Source organism: Nipponia nippon, unplaced genomic scaffold (assembly GCF_047370975.1).
Source record: "Nipponia nippon isolate SJK-2023a ecotype South Korea unplaced genomic scaffold, ASM4737097v1 scaffold_7, whole genome shotgun sequence".
NCBI classification, from domain to species: Eukaryota; Metazoa; Chordata; class Aves; order Pelecaniformes; family Threskiornithidae; genus Nipponia; species Nipponia nippon.
The window spans coordinates 4256419-4275516 of NW_028262391.1; the positions used below are offsets into that span (position 1 = coordinate 4256419).

The window sequence follows — 19098 nt, forward strand, 5'->3', positions numbered from 1 at the left end:
GTGGAGCTGCTGAATTCTTTCTGAAGTGCAGATGCTCTATGAAATTTTTGCTTACATAAATCATGCGTGCTCGACATTGCTGGCAGAATGGGATGGTTTAAAACCATGGCTTGTGCACCTTGCAGCTGGTTCTCCACCTTTCATAGCTTGTCTTTCTGCAGCTGATCGCTCTCGTCTGGTTTTTGTTTTGTTTTTGTTTTTTTTTCTTTTTATTGCTACAACAATGTCACTGAAACTGCATTCTCTAGGCCCGTATCTCATACTTAAAATATTCTGCTGCGGATTGCTCTGAAACCGGAGCGGGATGCCGGCTCCCCGGGGAGGCAGCTGGGCAGCGCAGGAATTCAGATGTGAAGGAGATGAAAGCGCCTCGCTGCTCTGTGTTCTCCTCTTGGTTTTTCTGTGAATGACGAGCACCTCGGATGAAAGGCACTGTAACAGTAAAAATAGCTAATGCAGCAATAATCATAATAATAAATCATTCGATCAGATATTTTCCACTGCACTGAGGAATTTTCCTTGTAACTGGTGGAATTTATTTATGGTTTTTTCCGAACCAATGCTCCTAATTGGAGCTGCTTGATCAACGTGTTGGATGGGCTCCTGTCACCGTTGTTGCTGTTTCAGAGACTCCTTGGCTGAAGAGCGGGTTGCTGCGCTACCAGACAATCTTTCTTTTGTTTTTATGTAGTAGCAGTTCTGTTTCTGCAAGTAATTTTTCCTCCTGGTTTTTCTTTTTGCTTCTTCAAGGACAATTATTTCTCTGCACAGAGTGCTCCTCAAATTGCTGCCAGCTCTTTGGTCACAGCCAACATTTTCAAAGGGTTTTGACATTTGCGTGCTTTGGTTTTTGTGTGCCCACTGTGACAGAGATGTCTGGGTTTCTGCTTTGTCTGATGGGGAACGCCAGCCGTTTTCTGGAGAAATGAAAATAGGAACCAGGGCAAAGAACTGGCCTGAGACTTCGCTTGGGACTCTTAAAAGAGCTTGCAGGATGCACTGGGTTTTCCGATGCTCCCCATCCCGCTCCGAGTGTCAGTGCAAAACAGCCGAAATGTTTGTAGGTCACCGCTGGTGCTTTTCCAGAATGTGTAGTGAGAGCGGGCGTAGCAAGATTGTTAGTAAAAGCATGGAATAACTCGTTCTGGCCGCTTTCTGAAAACAAGCTGAAATCACCCAAAAATGAGGGCATGAAATTTGCCTCTACTGAATAGAGGTTACTTAATGTCCTTGAGCTACTTGGAGGAGAACAACAGATCCTTTGTTCTTCTTCATGGTCTCATTGATGTGAGAAGTTTGGGAAGGAGCAGCAGAGCGTGAGGAGGAGGAGGAAGGATCTTCTGTCCTACTGCTGCTTCTGGGGGGCAAAAATGATGGTGTTGGGAAGGGAGCCTGAGCCAGCCTCACCACAACTGCAAGATAGACTTTTGCCCCAAATTTACTGATACTCTTTGTTATACTTAGCCTCGGAGATATTTTCAAACACTTATGGATCCACCTATGTAATTCCTGTGCAAAATGGGATTTTGCCAATGAGGGCCCTGAGGTTGGTTTGGCAAAGAGCAGGTGACAGTGGCCACCTTGGAGGAGAGCCCTTCCTTGGGTGCTGGCCCCTGAGCTGCTGTGGGGCCTGGGTGGGCACGGCCCGAAGCTGGCCCCGAGGCTGTCTTGTGTTGTGACCGTGGTCAGGAGCATGGGTTGAGTCCTGGGCTTCGGTCCCAACAGGCTTCATTGCCAAAATATGTGGTTAGAGGGTTCCCTCCGGCTTGCTGCCTGACCAAAGGGGAGAGCAACTCCTGCCCTCACCCTGCCCTGAGCACCCTTCTGCACTTGGACGATTGTATGCGATGATAAATTAAAAGTGCCTGGGTGCAGACAAGCCTCTGCCATGCAAGGTAGCTCCTTCGCAGGGCTGCTCCTGCCCAAGCCCTGTCCTGCACAGGACGCCTGGGGCAGGCATTTCTCCCTGCTAACGGGCCCCAGGGCTAACAACCAGCAGACTGTCAGGGACGTCCTGCTCTGCCAAGAAAAGCCTGCTCGGTTGAAATCGCCTGGTGTCCTATTTTTAGAGGTGAACGTAATCGTGCTGTGCTTTCTTACCAGTTTTGCATGTTGTTACGTTCCTCTGCAATCTCTGCTGAAGCAGGAGGAGCCGCAAGGAGGCAGGTTGCTTGATTTTGAGATTTGCTGGTAAACTTAATATATGACATGTGGGTTTCCCAGGCTGTGCCTGCCGTGGAGCTCTGTGCAGACCGGCAGAAGTCATGGAGAGTGTGTTTGAACTTGCTCTCCTCCTGCCCCACTGTGGCTTTTCCGTGGGTTTTTGGCTTGTGGGGTAAGATGGGGCAGTGGAGTGTGCCCAGCGCTGAGCGGGAGCAACCTGCTGCGGTGGTCTTGGAGGATGCTCATGGGTTGAGGGGCTGACCCCCCATCTGGTGTGTGTCCATGGGGTAAGGGAATAGGCTGCTCCCAGCCCTGGCTATGTGTGCTCATTCCCTTTCCCACCTTTCTGTGAGGCTCAGTGGAGGAAGGAGAGGATTCAGGCAGCCAGCCAAGCTCACACGGGCCCCCAAACGGTGTCAAACTCGAGTCCTTGTTTCAGCCAGTCATCCAGGAGGGAGGATACCAGTGGGTCCCTATGATACGTTTGATCTTGATTGTCCTGGTTGCCTGAAGTGTGCTCTCCAAAGTACATTTAAAATAAACAAATCAGCAAACAAACAAAAAACCCAACCAAACTAATCTTCTTGGTCTTCTTCAAGATGCTTAAGCGATGGTGGGTACCTTCTGCTCAGGATCTTCTATAGGTTCCGTCTTTATGACAAATCACTTTGATGAAGCAAAGTATTTTGTGGATTTCAGAGTATGAACGATGGGGGAATCTCTTTCTGTTTCCCCAGATGGAGTTCATTGGAGTAAGCCAGCTGTCATTCATCCACGACTTGGGACCGAAGGGCATGTGAGTTGTGAGCTGTGTCTTTGAGAGTTATGGTTCACCAAGAGCAGGGCCTTATAAATAAACATTGTTCAAATTAATAGTTTTCCTTTCTTGCAAATAACTGACTGGGGAATATTTTGCCATCCGGATAGAAAAAATTATTAATGTTGAGACAGAAATGCTACAACTTTGGGAAACAGCTTTGAGAGCGGGCTGCTTTGCAAGGCACGGGCTGCAGCTCACGGGCTGGCTCATGGGATTTCTCCCCTTCCCTCCCTGCAATGTGTTGACCTGCTTGTTCTCATGCTTGTGCTATAACACAGGGCCCTGCATTTCTTAAATCTGCATGATTTCCTTTTGCAGGGTTATTTTTGCCCTTTTTCCAGGTTTTAGGGCAGTGGCCCAGAGGCTGCTCAGGCATGGCTGGAGGCCTGTCCCTGGGACCAGGGGCTGGGGCTTGAGCAGGCATCCTCCACCCAAGAGCTGCCCTGCACCTCCAGGAGAGCCGTGCTGCCCGTCCTGACCGTGTTTCTGTCCTTGCAGAGAAGGGTTGATCATGAAGCGCTCCGGGGGCCACCGCATACCTGGCCTGAACTGCTGCGGCCAAGGAAGGATGTGCTACCGATGGTCCAAAAGGTACCGCTGGGGCGGGCGAAGGCAGCGATGCTGTGTGCTCCTTGGGCACGCATACAAAAATCCTCATTTGTTTTTTCCTCCCCAAAAGTCTGTAAGGGAGATTCTTGTTTGGTTTTGGTTTTTTTGTGGGTTTTTTTGTTTTTTGGTTTTTTGGTTTATTTTACAAAAGCCACAGATTTTTGGGCCAAAAGGGTCCACAGGTGGTTCCCTTCTCACCTTCCTCTGTGGACAGTGGTGAGTTTTTTCATTTGTGTCAAGAGTTCATAGCAGAAAAGACATGTTACTCCAGAGGAAAAACTGGGATTTCCTACAGCCTCAAGCTGGCAGAAATGGCAATAATCCCCTGGTCTGTGCCTGGCCTTCCCTGCTGCAGGAGCGCCCGGGGGCTCCGTGCCTTCAGGAGGGGACGTAACTGGTGATACTGCCAGATTTCCGCCCAGTTTTCTGAGCTTCCCTTCCTCAATTTACAAAAAGAAAATCAATTAATTGAAATGCTATCTGGGCTCCTTTGGAGCCGGATTAAATCAGATGTGACCTGCAGCACTAAGGAGCTCTGGTGCAATTAACCTTGGAATGCAGTACGGCGCCTCTTCCTTATTACTGCACATGCCGAAATGCTGGTGGGAGTTTTCACCAGCCACCCTGTTCCCATGTCCCTTCTCGCTGCAGACAGAGGTAACTTACTGTCCCCATGCCTTTACCTTCTGTGTTAGATCTCGGTGTTTCCTGGGGCTGCAGCGCAGGCAGGTGTGTGCTATGCAGGGAGGAGTATGTGCGTTACCCTCTAGCATCCAAAAAACACAAGGGTATCTCCTGGAGCTTGCCCTTCCAGGCAAATCTTTCCTTTTGGAAATCCAAATAGCACGTATCTGCCTTCTAGAAACAATTTCTTGGTCAGTGAGAGCTTCCCCAAGCGTTATCCACCTTTGGATTTCAGCATCACCAATGGGCTGTCGTTAGTTTATCTTAAAAAAAATTCTGTTTTCCGACAAAATCTTTCTGCATTCTTGTGAAGAAAAGGTCCTATTTCTTCATAGTCTTTCCAACATTTCTTAATGTAATTTTACAGAAGATCTCTATAATGAGTGCACAAGGAGATGAAGATGTGACCTTCTTCCAGGTCAAATCATTAAATTGTCTCCAATTCTTTTATTTCTTTTATGGAGAGAAAATAAAAAAAAGCCTTTTCCTCTCGATACCCCTCAGTTAACTCTTCCCTGTGTTATGCAGAGCTCAAGCTTTAGTGGGACAGTAGCACATACAGCTCCGATGGATCTCAGTTTTCCTTTAGAGCCTAAAAAGAGGATGGGAGAAGTGTTTGAGTGGGATTCTGTGCAGAGTAACTCCAGAGGGCACCGAATCCCTGCCACGGCCTGCTGCGACTGACAGCGTGTGCGTCAATAAATAAGCAAATAACAGTAGTATTTCCCAGAGAGGGTTATTTAAGCGGAGGATTTTAGGACACGTCAAGCTGGGGGCAGAGCTCCCCCTGAGCATGGGGCAGGCCGCGGCCACCCTTTTCCCACCACAGCTTTGCCATAGGCGTTGGGGTTTTATACCCCAAATTCATTTCACTTATTATAGTAGGTTGGGTGTGTTATGGCCATGGGGGTTGTGGAAAGGGACACGGAGAAGAACGGTGGGGTGATGCTGTCAGTGTGTATAGGCAGGACTTCTCGGGCATGGGGAATGCTTGAGAATGTACTTTGTGGGTATGTTTGGGAGTAAAATTATGGGTCAAATGATGGGGGGAGGCATTTTGGCACCAAATGAGAGGTGATGCTGGGATAACTCTTTCAGGGCCCTGAAAGAAAAGAAAAATTACGGGAGCTGGAAGTAGATGAGGAGCTGGGGCTGTTACTAAAGATACAAGAATGAACAGATTTTTGCGGTATTTTCTGTTGCTTTGTGTGTTTCTGAGTGTGCAGAAGAATGAGGCGAAGGTCTGGTGGTGGAGACCTGTGTGGGACAGAGGGGGCCGGTTACCCCAGCTACGCCGCAGGGGGAGAAAAAATTAGAAATGTCATTCACAGTAAAAAAACATGTTTTTTCCCGGAGTTGCCTTCAGGCTACAGTATTTATGTAAAACCTGCCGGTCATCTCTCATCTTGTGTTTCTAACAGGGTGCCTGTTGCTTGGCAATAAAAGCTTTCCAAAATGCCTCGTTCATGTATTTTGATGGGAGTGAAAGTGATCCTAGCATCATAATAAATGTTAGAAATGTCAAGTAATTCCTGTATTGCCTCCAGGTGTAACATACAAGCTGAATAAAAATCTGGGATGGAGGGATCCTTGTTGTACCTTGCCTGGTGCTGGGGCGCTTGGCTGGGAGGTTTGTGGGCAGGGAGGTTCTCACTGATTTCGTTAGACACGAGAACCTATGTTTTCAAAGACTTCTGTAAAAAGGAGTCAGGCAAATAACTCTGAAAGTCATATATCGAATTCAAGCTCATTACCCAAGTCCATAAAAGAGGCACTTTTCTGCTCAAGAAAACCATACCCTGAACTAGCCCCAGAAAAGAAATTTTACTTTTTCATTGAACGCTCTCCTTTCCCTGATAAATGATTTGCACTTGTTTTGAAGGCAACACCTTTTCACTTTATTAGTCTCTTATGGCTCACGTGTTGAAGACCGGCACGGGTGAAATACAGGTTCCCTGTTGCTGTGCCCGTACAGGTGGCTGGTGGTGAAGGACTCTTTCCTGCTGTACATGAAGCCAGACTCAGGGGCCATTGCCTTCGTCCTGCTGGTAGATAAGGAATTCAACATAAAGATAGGCCAGAAAGAAACAGAAACGAAATACGGGTTGCAGATCGACAATCTCTCTAGGTAAGAAATACAGTCTTTATTTAGAGCGCTTTTTTTTTTTTTTTTTTTTTTTTTTTTTCCTCCTTTTTTAAGGAAGAATCGATGCCCCTCTCTGGGAGGGGTTAAAAAGGTGTGCCGGGCTGGTGCGGCTCAGTGTCCCGCAGGGCTTGGGCCTGGACAGCTGCTGGGGTGTTTATACCTGCCAGGGATCTGGCCGGTCTAATGCTGATCATTTCCGATGTCTTAATGAGGCATTTGGTGCCTCAGCCACCACTCCTCCGTCCTTGTGGTTATTGCTCAGGCCTGAGGGCACGGTGCCTGTTGAGTTGCACAGTCTGTTTTTTGCAGCCATTGCTTACAGTGATTTTCTAGGCGCGCTGTTCCTCTCTGCTGCAAGCAGGGACTCGTTCCTCTACAGCTCAACCAGAGTATTACCCAAAAGACATGCTAGTTGGGATAAAGAGGTATTTAATATTTTTATGATAGGATACATTATAAATTCATCTTTTAAAAAAAATACAGCATTAGCTAGGTCCAGCTCTCCTCCAAGTTAAGCTGATGCTATTAATTTAAATCTGTTTTTTTTTATGCTTGGCAGTGCAATACTGTGGTAGTCACACGGGCCAGCTCAGTGCTGATGTATTCATTTCCAAACAAAACAACAAAGCAAAGTCCTTACTTTTTGCTTAAATAAAATATGACTGATACAAGTGCATTTATGAGCACGAGCAGACAGCGAGGAGCAGCCCAATTAAACGTACGTGGCTTCAGCATCCTGCCCCGTGCGCCGTCTGTCTTACAGGTCGCTGATTTTGAAGTGTAACAGCTACAGACATGCCCAGTGGTGGAGGCAGGGCATAGACGAGTTCGTTCGGAAACACGGGAAGGATTTCCTCATGGAGCACCGCTTCGGCTCGTACGCGGCCGTCCAGGAGAACACGCTGGCCAAGTGGTGAGGACCGCGGCGAGGCTGCGGCTGGATCACGGTGCCTTGGGCACCGTTACCTGCAGCAGCAATGGCACACGCCTGCCTGCGTTAGTCCGGGGCTGATGGACAGAGCTGTTTGCATTTGGTGGCTGTGAGGACTGACGATAATTAGAGAAGTTGCGAAAAATGAGGCTTTCTTCACTGGGAACAGAATGGCAGTACTGGTGACAGGAGCGCTTTGATCCTGTTGCGGCTTTGCATCACAGCTAACAGCATTTTGAAACATCAAGTTTCATTTGAATTTAGACACATTGGGTATTTATTACCGCAATGATCAAAATGGTATTTTGATGCACATATAATTGGCAGGATGCTTATGAGTTACAGCCAGAACTGCTCTCTCACTAAGATATTCCTGGCTTCAATTTTATCCCAGTTCGTGATTCTGGAAACACTGTTCCCTGCGGGTTTAGGTCTTTGGGCTCTGGGTTGTAAGCCCAAGGTAACGCAGGTGCTATTGAAAACGTCTGCCTCTGGCTGCTCCCTTCTCCATAGCTCCCTCCCAAAGCAGCTGTGCTGCAGCCTGTCCTGCCCGTGCTCCTCTGCCACCGATGGTCTGGTCACGTCCTTCATGCCCTGAAATGCAAGATATGTCCCGCTCACCACATTTGCAAGGCTGATTCTCATTCTGTAGCGCAGCATTACCCTTCCAGGCACCACGGATGTGTTCAGGTGCAAATGTCGCTCATCTGGTTGAAGAGCAGCATCAGATTCAGGCCTTGCAGATTGGCTTTGCGATGAAAGAGCATCAGCAAATGCAAGTTTGGGTATAGTCTAAGGGTGACTGGGCTTTGTGCATGCAGCAGTCCCACGAGAAATCCTCCCGTCTGTAGTGTAACCTGATTGCACTAAGCCATTCCCAGAAGCACCTCATAAAATCGACTTTAGCTGGAAGCAAACCCTCGCAGTGCTCTCACTGCAGCTTCTGCCTTGCAGTAACCACTGCCCAAATCATTTCCGTAAATCAAAGCAAACACCACTCCGCCGTCCTTCCCTGAGAGTGAAAACTAGCTCGCACATCAAGCAAACCCCAAGGCTATTGTGTGCGGCTGGCAGAAGTACCAAGCAGCACTTAATGATCTCTAATTGTGCTGTTTCATTAGGCTACTAATAGCAGCATGAAATTCTCCCTGCGTGTTGTCCTAATTCTTGAAATTAGGTTTGTGTTTGCTTTTGAGAAGAGCATGTAAATGGCATTAACACAGAACTCTGCTGGTCTTCAGCTATGGACTTTGTTTAATGAAAGGGGAGGAAACCTAAATCTAAGCGCTGTGTTTGCTTTTACAGGTATGTAAATGCTAAGTGGTACTTTGAAGATGTCGCAAATGCCATGGAAGCTGCTAAGGAAGAAATTTTCATCACAGATTGGTGGTTCGTACTTAAATATTTGGATCTTGACCAGCCGTCCCTCTTGGGACGTTCCCGACAATGCGGCACTGTTTGGAGGCCCTACAGTATGGCAGCTAGCCGTGCAGCCAGATGGTTTGGCAGCACACCCAAACATCTCCTTGTGTCGTATTCAAAGGCCTTTTCAGGAGGGTTGGCAGCAAAAGCGCATGCTTGAAATCAACAGCTTGGTTGTCTCCTTCCAAGGAAAGGCCTGAAACTGCATGAAGGCACCACCTGAATTGCAAATGTTAGGTATTGAGGTGCTCATCGGGAGTGTAAATCACTGCAAACCCAAGGGACAAGAATGTTTTTCAGTGTGTGAGGGATCATGGACACTCAAACACCTCTGACGGTGTCTTCCCATGTGATCCTGCATGGGACCCTCCTTTCAGCTCCTCCTCACTGTTTTGGGAAGCCTCGTGCCAGCGATGAGAGCGTCTTGGGGCGGGTGGTGTAATTTTGCTCTGCTCTTAAATGGGCCAGACAATGGGAGGGGAGTTTTGTCCTCCCTTCCCTGAGCTGCGTGGCTGCCAAAGGACCTGGCTCTGCCCACTTCTTGACTAGTAATTCAGTATGTTTATGCGGTGCTCTGGATCCCGTTTGAGGCAGAAAAGGGTGCTCTCGCAGCCTCGGGGCAGAGTTTCTTGGCTGGATGCCAGTTGCGGCTGCCTGTGTCTTGCCTTTGTGGAGGTTAATGTGGCGGAGCCAGCCTGGACCTTGGGGACGGGATGGTAGGGCAGGCTCCCAAGCCACAGCTCAGAGGTCCTCTTTAACCTTGGGCAGGTCTCTGTGCTCCTCTTTCTCCATCTGTAAAATGAACCTCTTCTACTAATCCGCTGCCTGTAGGAACCAGGAGGATTAATTCTTAGGTGGCAATTATGAGAAAACTAAATATGATGTTAGCGTTTACTGGGGGAAACCTGTTTCCTAACATGACCACAGATAAACCCAATGCTCCGGGATCCCCACGTGCAACATCAGGTAGCAACGCAAGAGCGTCGCGTTTCAGACCCGTTGTCTCTTACTTAACATTTTATTCAGGCATTTGTTAATGTATCTTGGAATTGCAAAACTTATCTTAAACTCCAAGTTTCAGATCAAAATGCTATTTTCAGAAGCATGCTTTTAGGATGTAGTACTATGCTTTAATCAAGCACAAGTTCCCATGCTCAGTACAAAGGTACAAAAGTAAATTAATGAAATTCTGTCACCTTCCTTTGCAGGAGTTAGATGAGATTGCTTAATTATTCCTTGTAATCCTTAAAGCTATGAATCAATAAAATCTCCTGTTGAGAGATCACATTGCTTTGTCTTTAGGCAGCAAGGAAAATTCAGCACAAATCTATGCTACTCAGACAGCCTAAGTACCAGGAGAACTGAAATCCCACTCATTTATTTTTTTATGTCTACACATTTCTTTCAAATCTACCTTGGGGTTTTCTTTTGTTGCATCTTTCTTCCATAGATAGAGTCCGAGTTTCCCCATTTATACATCACTGTTAAACTTGGTCTCATGGGTTGTTGAATACCAAGATGCATGTGCTGGATGCATCCCCTGCCCTCTGTAATGCTCCGTTATTAAAAAACAAAGAGCCTGATGTTGGAGAATGCATCGCTCTGGGATGTGAGCCTTCACATCCACCTTATATAAGCTTTTTTATTTCTTTGCTTATCGAGTTGATTGTTTAGGCCAGTGCTTTGTTTGCAGACTACATATGCTGTGTTTTTTTCCACCCCTTTATTTTCTTAGGCTGAGCCCAGAAATCTTCATGAAACGACCCGTTGTGGAAGGAAATCGCTGGCGGCTGGACTGCATCCTCAAGCGGAAAGCAGTAAGTGAGCTCCAGCTGCAACCTTCACCCTGCAGAAAACCCCTTCTGCCCACCCAGTTACAGGGTCATACTGGGACTGGAGCGTTTGCACCGTGTATTTTGGTAGGGATGAGAGTTAAAGCTGGCCCGGCCTCATTTCAGATGGCCTCGGAAAACTGCGTGTTTTGATTTGCTCCCCAGGCTTGTGTTTGGAAGAGCTCGAAGGCAGAAGGGTAGACCCTCTGATTGCCCCTTCAAGTCCTGGGGTTTGGGTCACTTCAGCCTTACATTATGACTGCCCCAGCTCCTGGTGGGGTCAAAGAGCACTCGCTGTCCGGTGCTCTCCTTGTGGCATATGTAATTTAGAGGTACGGGAAAGACTTAAGAACTTTGTGATGGCTCTTGGTAGGTGGTCTGTACGTTGCTGTGTTGTGCAGATCCTGTCTGTCGTTACCACGGATTGTGTCTCTGTGCTGCAGCTTTCCGAGGTGAAGCTGTGAAAGGTACCGTCAGTCTGCCAAGAAAATCAGGACGTCACTAGCAAAAAGTCACTCGGTGTCATCCAGAGGTTCATGCTAACTCACTGTAGACTTCTCATCTGGTTTTCCGTACTTGATACATTGCATAGGTCCTTCCTATAACTAAACACCGAAGAACTGATGTTCTTGCTGTTCACCTTTCATTCCTCGCTGTAGCAAAGAAGTGCCTGTTGTCGGTAAACGTCATCCCAGCCCCGTTACCCCTGGTGGAGCCCCTCTTGCTTTCATCCTGCCCAGACCAAGCTGCCCAAAGCTGCTCTTGCCATAGCTCTTCCACAGCTGCTACCATTGGTAATAATGACTTTTAGTGGAGCATAAGAAAGGCTAAAGCTTAAAATGTTTTATGTTTTTTTAATTATTATTTTTATTTCCAAGGGTAACTTATATGATTAGAAAAGGCTTTATTTTTTGGAGCTGCCTCTCACTACCTGTACGTCTCCTGGTTTTCATTGTTCCTACCCACCCCTTTCTATATTCTCATGGCTCTTTTGGCCACTAAGAGGCAGAAGATCAGCTGTGCCCTCCCTGCCTTCCCTTCTCAGGCGGGACTCTAGTCATGAGGGTCCTGGTGCATTGCTCTGGAAAAGGGATGTGGGGAAGGGGTTTTAGCAAAGCATGAAAAAAGTGTGCAAACACAAGCAGCATCGTGTTCCCCAGAGCTGGGCTGTGGCATTCGACTTATTTACAAGGAGGTGATAAACGACTCGGAGACTTGGACTCCTATTTGCATTGCCATGTTATCTGAGTTAATAAATGCTCGTGTTTAGTAAGTGAATGCTTGTATAAACTTGATAAGACTTTTTCCCCATCTATTTTAATTTCTCCTTCTCTGCTCTTTCTCCTGAAGAGAAAAGCTCAGACCTGCTGTTAACTTGGTGCCTTTCCCGGCACCCCTGGTCAGGATTCCCGTGCAAAGCTCTGTGCTGTTGTGCACTCTCTTTTCTTGTGCAGCACTTGGAGATATGAGTGAACAACCACAACTACTAGTTCTATTTTTCTTTTCTTTAAGCCTTTTCATCTCAGAAAACAGTTTATTTTGTTGCTGGTTGTTCCCTGCTTTCCAATAACACGCCTGGATCCAGACTACAGAGAACATGTTTCACGGAGCCAAGCGAGGCAGGCAGAGAAGCTGAGGGTGAGGTGTTTATGAGTGTGGGCTGTACTTCAGTTGTTCACCCAACCCGTGATAACACCGGTGCTAGAAATGGTAGTTTGCCCCACGTGAGCGGTGAGTCAGGAAGGGAAGCGTGGCCAGGGAAGTCTCTTGAACTCTTGATGTGGTAGAAGGGCAGGAGTCCAGGTGAACGTACAGAAGTAGTCTTTGACTCCCTCCTCTTCCAAACCAGTTGTCACAGTCCTCACCCCTCCGCATGACTAGAAAAAAATAGTTTTTTGTGTCTGAGTGTTGTTGATTTGGAAGTAGTCTTATTTTCTGGCAAATGAAACATGGCCATGGGGCATGCTCACTGGAAGAATTTGGCTTTGTCATGTTGACATGGATTTTCCTATGGCTATAAATACCTTGTAAGAGTGAGGAGTATTTTACGGTTAGTTCCTGGAAATACTTGCCCGCTCTCTTGCTTGTGGCATTTCTTTGATTCGGCAGGGCAGTTGGCAAGCTGCTGTCTAGCTATAGGGGTAAGGCTGCCCTTTATGTATGTGCAGTGCTGCCTTGGACTTCTCTGGGTGCAGTGGGGAGCAGAATATCGTGCACGATTTTGGAGACTGCTCAAGCTATCAGTAGCATTAAGGGCTGTGGAAAGTTTAGGTCCCAAGTTTAAGCTCTACTGCAAGGTTTGAAGCCGTGCTGATTTACGGCAGCAGTACCAGTGTGTGGCCAGCATCTGCTGAGGTTTGGGAAGTACTTGGGAGTTTTGAAAGTGCTTTAACAAGTGTCCTTAGAAAACCCTCTTGTGGGTACCATTCTACTCAAGAAAAGCACCATCCTTTGAGCACTGCTCATTGTATTCCAGGAGCTGGTTTAGCTCTACCAGCAGAAAGAACTTGTTTGCTGGTGTTGGGTCGGTTGCATCCCCTTTAGGAGAGGGATGTCCGTATGGCCACAGTGGTATTGTTGTCCTGCAGATGCCTGTAACTCTAGGCAAACCTCAGGACAACATGAAACGGCAGAAAACTGAACTTCAGTGGATGTGTGCAACACTGTTATATGTGGATTGAATCACATTTGCAAAATTTACCTCAAAGGATGTTTAAAAGGGGCTACTGTAAGAATGACCTGTTGATGGTCTTTGGCATACCTCAGCTCTTCACATACAAATCCAGGTACTGAGCCCTTCTCTGGAAGCTGAAGAGCTTTCCTGAGCAGTGCAGGCCCTTGCACGCTGTGGGTTCACCATGGTGGATCTGGAAGAATGTAATCAAGGACAAGTGACCTCAGCCTGCATTTCTGTCTGCGGGCACAACGTGCTTACTGCCTCGTAGCTTTTCCTCGCTGCAGAAATGGACTGTATCCATTGAAATACCTGCATACCGTGTGTTTCTTTTTATTTCTGACAGCAACAAGGAGTGAGAATTTTTGTTATGCTGTACAAAGAGGTGGAGCTTGCCCTAGGGATCAACAGTGAATACAGCAAGAGGACGCTCATGCACCTCCATCCAAACATTAAGGTAATTGCACATCAGGCAGTCGCATGAAGAACATTTGCATTCATTTGCTCTGAACGGCTAGTGTTGACCCTCAGCGTACGTGGGTGTGAACTGGAAGAACAGTGGGAATAGTCTGAGAAGACATACCCATACAGTGATTACCACATCTGGCAACTTCATTTCTTTAGGTTATAACTGAACACAAAATTGAGTAGTTTAGACTTGCCAAAGCAACTATTCATCTAAATCACAAGAAACGTATTTCATGTGACAAGTTAATGGGGTTACATCGAATGGAAAATTACAATTTGAGAATGTTGTCTCATTTCAGCATTTCTGTTCATACGTAGATGATGAGGGTCAACACTGGATGTTTATGTTTCCATCGTAAATGAACAGCATTGTGCTGTCCTGGGCTATTCTGCTGCTGCTCTGCCACCGAGCAGAAAACGAGTTGTGGTACATGAACCAGTTGATAGGGCTAGATCCAGCCTCTTGAAATTAGAGGCATATACATTTTAATGAGCAATAAGATATGTTATGCATGAGGGTGACTAACAAACTGCTAGAATAATAGATTTATTGTTATTTGACCGGTTGTCACGGTGAAGGGAAGCATCCATTCACCGTCGCCTTCGCAGCAAGACAGGAAGGTGTAACGGGAAGATACGTGCTAGGTGTATAACAGATTTGGGGGCAGCCAGGTGAAACTTCCTAGCTTTTTCCCCAGGAAGCTGGTCTAATGGCTCTCCTCTAACATAAAAAAAAAAAAAAAACAACTATATACTGAATGCTTAGATATAGAAATGACTTTGTCATAAGCACATGTCAAAAAGAATCTCCTAAACAAATGTCAAACAACTTCCTGATTTTAAATGGGGGAAAAAAACAGCCAACTTCTCATTTCACTTATGTAGTGGCAACAACCAAAGAAGTGAGTCAGATCACCAATATGTTGTTTTCTTTTGGAGCAGGCTCTGTGTTTGAAAGCTCAGCTCTTATAGCGCTATTGAAAGCATGGTTTTATTCATTGAGACAGTTTCCTTGACTATAGTGCTCTTACGAACACAGTTGTTGTAAGTGTGACCTATCCCAACATCAGTAACTGTCGCTGCTCAGGAATACCTGCATCGTGGGGAACCACCTGCCTGCCAGTAAGGCTGAGCCCAAGTCGGGTGGAGTCATGTAGCTTCAGTAATTACAGCAGTCTGTGTGGAGGCATCTTCTAAAAACTCCAGCGTTTCCCCATCATCCTGAGCAGCCAAAAAAAAGAGCTGGGCAGCTCTGTGGCTGGAGGGATGTAAATTGGGCAATGATGCTGAGCTTGAGTGCTGGTTCTCTCCCCAGGTGATGAGACACCCAGACCATGTGTCCTCCTCTGTGTACCTCTGGGCCCACCACGAGAAGCTCGTCATCGTTGACCAGTCTGTGGCGTTTGTGGGTGGCATCGACTTGGCGTACGGCAGGTGGGATGATGACGAGCATCGCCTGACCGACGTGGGCAGTGTCAAACGAGTGGCAGCAGTGAAGTCAGTGTCGACGACCAACCTGGCAGTAAGTGAGCTTGCTCCAGCTGGTGGCCACCTTCGACATCTGCGCGTCACGTGTGTGGTGGGGATGAACAAGTCCTGTCCGCTTCTAAGCGTAGGGTTGGGTTTAGTAGGTTTAAAGAGGAATGGTAATGGGAAGGGGGAAGTATCTGAGTATTGAATGACTCTTTAGGGCTAGATCCTGGCCAGCCCTTGCTAGGGCACGGAGATAGACAGCTGGGTTTCCCCTGGAGCTTGGAGCAGCAGCCACAATTTGGAGGCTACGCTGTTAATAAAACTTAGCTAGAAATGCACAGTAGGCACTTAGAGTGCTCTGAACTTCTGGGTACTCGGGCCCTCAGCAGGTGCCTTGCTTGCTGAGCTTTCAGCTAACCTGGGTCTGTGTGCAATTTATGAGAATTTCAAGGGGAGTGATACTCCAGAGTAGATTTAGGAGATGGAAGAATGTACTGCTAGCATTAATGGGTTTTCCTGTCGAGTGCCTCCTCGGTACAGACCCTCTTCCTCAAAAGCATTCGTAGTTGCCACTGAAGTGTGTCTTTATCATGGAGCAAAGTTTGGCTCGTGGTTGTTTCTGAACATTGATATGCGTGATAATCTGTAATTAAAGGGGAACCTGTCCGTACGTCACCTGCAGCAACGTCCTCTGTCTTTTAAGTCTGCAGCAGAGCCGTCTGAATGTGTCCTCCTGCAGGCTCAAGCTCTGTCCCCAGAAAGCCACTTGCTCCAGAAAAATGCTGAGGATGCCCCAGACATGTCAAAAATGAAAGGAATAGGAAAACCCAAAAAGTTTTCAAGGTTCAGTATTTACAAGCATCTCCATAAACACGGCATGCACCATGCCGACAGCGTCAGCAGCATAGACAGTGAATCAAGTAAGTAATGTTTTTCAACTAAACATACATAAAGCGTGCGTGGAGGTGGGTGGGTGGGTGTACATGCAGATTCACATAATTTCTAGGGTAATGTGTTCTTTGTAAAGAAGGAAAGTTTCTTAACTATCGGAATAATAACTATACGTAGTCAATATGTAAATTTGTGTCACTGCAAAATATACAAGGAAAGTTTTAAGTGGATTTGCATTTAGCTAATTAGCAATTGTCATGAGCCATCAGGTGACGTGATACAGTGTATGTGATACCTAATGTTTATATTGTTGGAAAATTTTTGTTCCTGCGAGGGAGAATTGAATCTCTCATTTTTCAACTTGTATTTTTTATAGCAAGCAAAACAGTTTCTGAATGTGATTATCCCCTCTCATGGGCTGTTGTTACCTAGGTTTAAATCAGTTCACTTAAATGGAAATAGTCCCAATTTACCCACTTACTAGAGAGGAGAGACTATTCAACAGTTGAATATTTGAATGCAGCTTTTAATTCCCCACATTAAAAACAGCCTCAAAGCTAAAACCACAAGGATCGGCTTGACATTTGTTCTAGCATGGAGGCCTTTCTGAAATCTGTTCCTGAAGTCCTCAGCCCCTGAAGCTGTATGTTGCTCGTGGTGGGAACTTACCTGAGTTTCCATCACTCCCTGCAGATCTTACTCCTGCCTCTGGCCGGAGGAAGCCTTGCTGGAGCATTGTTTGCATTGGTTGCAGTCAGCTCAGGACATAGCCATGGCTTTGATACTTCAATATATCTGTTTGGTTTAAAACCAGCCGAGTCTTGAACTTGGTCCTTTGCCTGTTGGTCACCTGTAGTTTCAGCAAATTGATGTCTCTTTTGAGCTCCTGTCACGCAAGGTGGCTTCAGGCAGGATCAGGCACTGGCGCAGCAGAAGCGGACGTGCGTTTTTGCCATAAATAGAGCATCTTGACTTTCTGCAGGTTACTGTAACCCCACTAGAAGTCAACCGAATATAATCCAGAGTTTAAAGCCCCATCTGAAAATGTTCCATCACCACAGTGAATCCAAACAGGGGCTCGCTGAGCCTCAGGAGGGTAAGTGGAGGAAGGCAGAGGCGCAGACCCCTTCAGGCTTTAGCTGCCGATGTTTTTGCATTGTAACGATGGTGAGAGTTAGGTTGGGTGCCAGGATCAGCCTTTGCTGCTTGTTGTTCTCCCAGCATCCTTAGCACCCCTCTGAGGATGTCCTGGCAGAAGAGCCTTCTCTAGAAGCTACAAAAGCTGCAGCATAAATAAATAATAACTAAAAAAACAACACCACAAAAAAAAAAAAACCAAAACCAAAAAAAACCAAAAAACAAACAAATTTGCAATAATGACAACAGGGAACAGTTGAGGAAATAGCTCTGATTCTGGTATATGATGATTTCGGCAGCTCTCATCCTGCAAAGGAAAGGGCTTATTACTGGAATTGGGAACTTCTGCGTTGGATATTTTAAAGTCAGCCTGATGCGGGGAGACAGGCAAACAGAGAGAGGAAACAGCAAAGTGGCTGTTGCCAGACCTGTGTTTGGATGAAGCCTTGGGGGGCCCCCTTTTGCCCCTGATTAAAATCAATGATCAAAATCCCTTGATTGAGAAATGAGTTGGGTGGTTATAAGCACTGAGCTGTTCTGATCTCTGAACGGGTGTTGAAAGGGCCTGTTTCGGTATGGTACCTCATCGAGATGCCTTTGAGTTCTGGTATGGGGTGAGGAGCAGTTCTTCAACATCTTCCTCTTGTTAACGTCTTCCTCTAAGGCACTAATTGCCAATTATAAAATATTGGTTACAAAGTAGCAGCAGGTAACAAGGAAGAGAGGCATTTGTTTTGTGGAAATGAAGTGTGGTCTGCCCTGTGGTCACCTCATGCTCATTCATGAGTCCATGTGCAGTCATCGAAGCTCAGTACATGACGTGTGTTTTGGCCGGACAGCGTGTCCCACCCATTCCCATTCGAGCGTGCAGAGTCAGCGATTCCCCAGCTCCACCTGGACTCTCACTAGAAGCTCGTGCTTCCCGAGGCAGCTGTGGTGCATACCTGCTGCATGGCATTTTTGGCATGGCTTGGCTCAGCTCGGCTCGGTGGGGTTACAGCAGTGCTGGCAAGGCTTGCTTTGTGTAAACTGGTCTTGTTGCACTGCTACTGATGTGTATTTTGTTGACTGTTGAAAGGGGTTTTTCATGTGCTAAGGGGTTTTCATGGTTACCTGGTATGTGGTTGGGTTAGGAGAAGGCTTCTGCTGTTGGCATGTTCCTGTGCAATTACTGCACTAGTATTTGGTACGGTAGGTGAAGGCTGCTCTCAGGGTCAGGAAATAACACTAGTTAAATGTTCATGGTCTAGGCCAACAGTTTTGGTTTTCTTAACAGTGAGGAAAGAGTTCACTCTGCACCAAAATACATGCTCTAGGAATGGATCCTGTTAGGAGGGAATAGCCCTGTCTATAATATTTTAGACCATTTCAATCATTTTAATTCCAATTAATTTGGAATTCAGAGTCCATTTGTTCAACATGTAAAATTGTATCAAAAGATGACATTGTTATTTGGAAAAACAAAATAAACCAAACAAACCCTGCAATATTTAATGTGGCAACATAAGCTTTTTAATCATCTCATTCTAGTTAATAAAGACTAGCTTCTGTTAGAGGAGATATACCCTGCTATAGAGACAAAATCATAAACCCTCTAGCAGAGAGGTTGGAATTAATTCATTAGTATTGTAAAATGTATTAAGCGGATTATATATGTGATGTTCCTGTACATATATCCGCTAAGGTCAGTCGCAGCTGGGAGTGGACTGCCACATGGTAATATTTAGGTGTCATAGGACTGTGGAGAGACAAATGATTATAGGGTGGTGTTTTAGTCCAACGTAGAGAGAATTCAGTATCTTCTTGTTATTTCCACAACACTCCTATATATAACCTGTCCTGATTGTA

The 19098-nt window shown here is 46.4% G+C and overlaps 1 protein-coding gene across 7 annotated transcripts in view; it reads left to right on the top strand.

Moving 5' to 3' along the window:
• PLD1 (phospholipase D1) overlaps positions 1 to 19098 on the top strand; it is an 81923-nt gene that overhangs the window by 37724 nt on the left and 25101 nt on the right. For 6 of the 7 annotated variants that reach the window (XM_087739238.1, XM_087739239.1, XM_087739240.1 and 3 more), the window contains 10 exons: positions 2901 to 2959; positions 3482 to 3574; positions 6252 to 6404; positions 7186 to 7335; positions 8659 to 8742; positions 10511 to 10592; positions 13628 to 13738; positions 15065 to 15271; positions 15926 to 16142; positions 17096 to 17209. In XM_087739238.1, coding sequence (XP_087595364.1) covers positions 2901 to 2959; positions 3482 to 3574; positions 6252 to 6404; positions 7186 to 7335; positions 8659 to 8742; positions 10511 to 10592; positions 13628 to 13738; positions 15065 to 15271; positions 15926 to 16142; positions 17096 to 17209 — 1270 coding nt within the window. The remainder of the gene's footprint in view (positions 1 to 2900; positions 2960 to 3481; positions 3575 to 6251; positions 6405 to 7185; positions 7336 to 8658; positions 8743 to 10510; positions 10593 to 13627; positions 13739 to 15064; positions 15272 to 15925; positions 16143 to 17095; positions 17210 to 19098) is intronic. The other variant, XM_087739245.1, reaches the window with a different exon arrangement.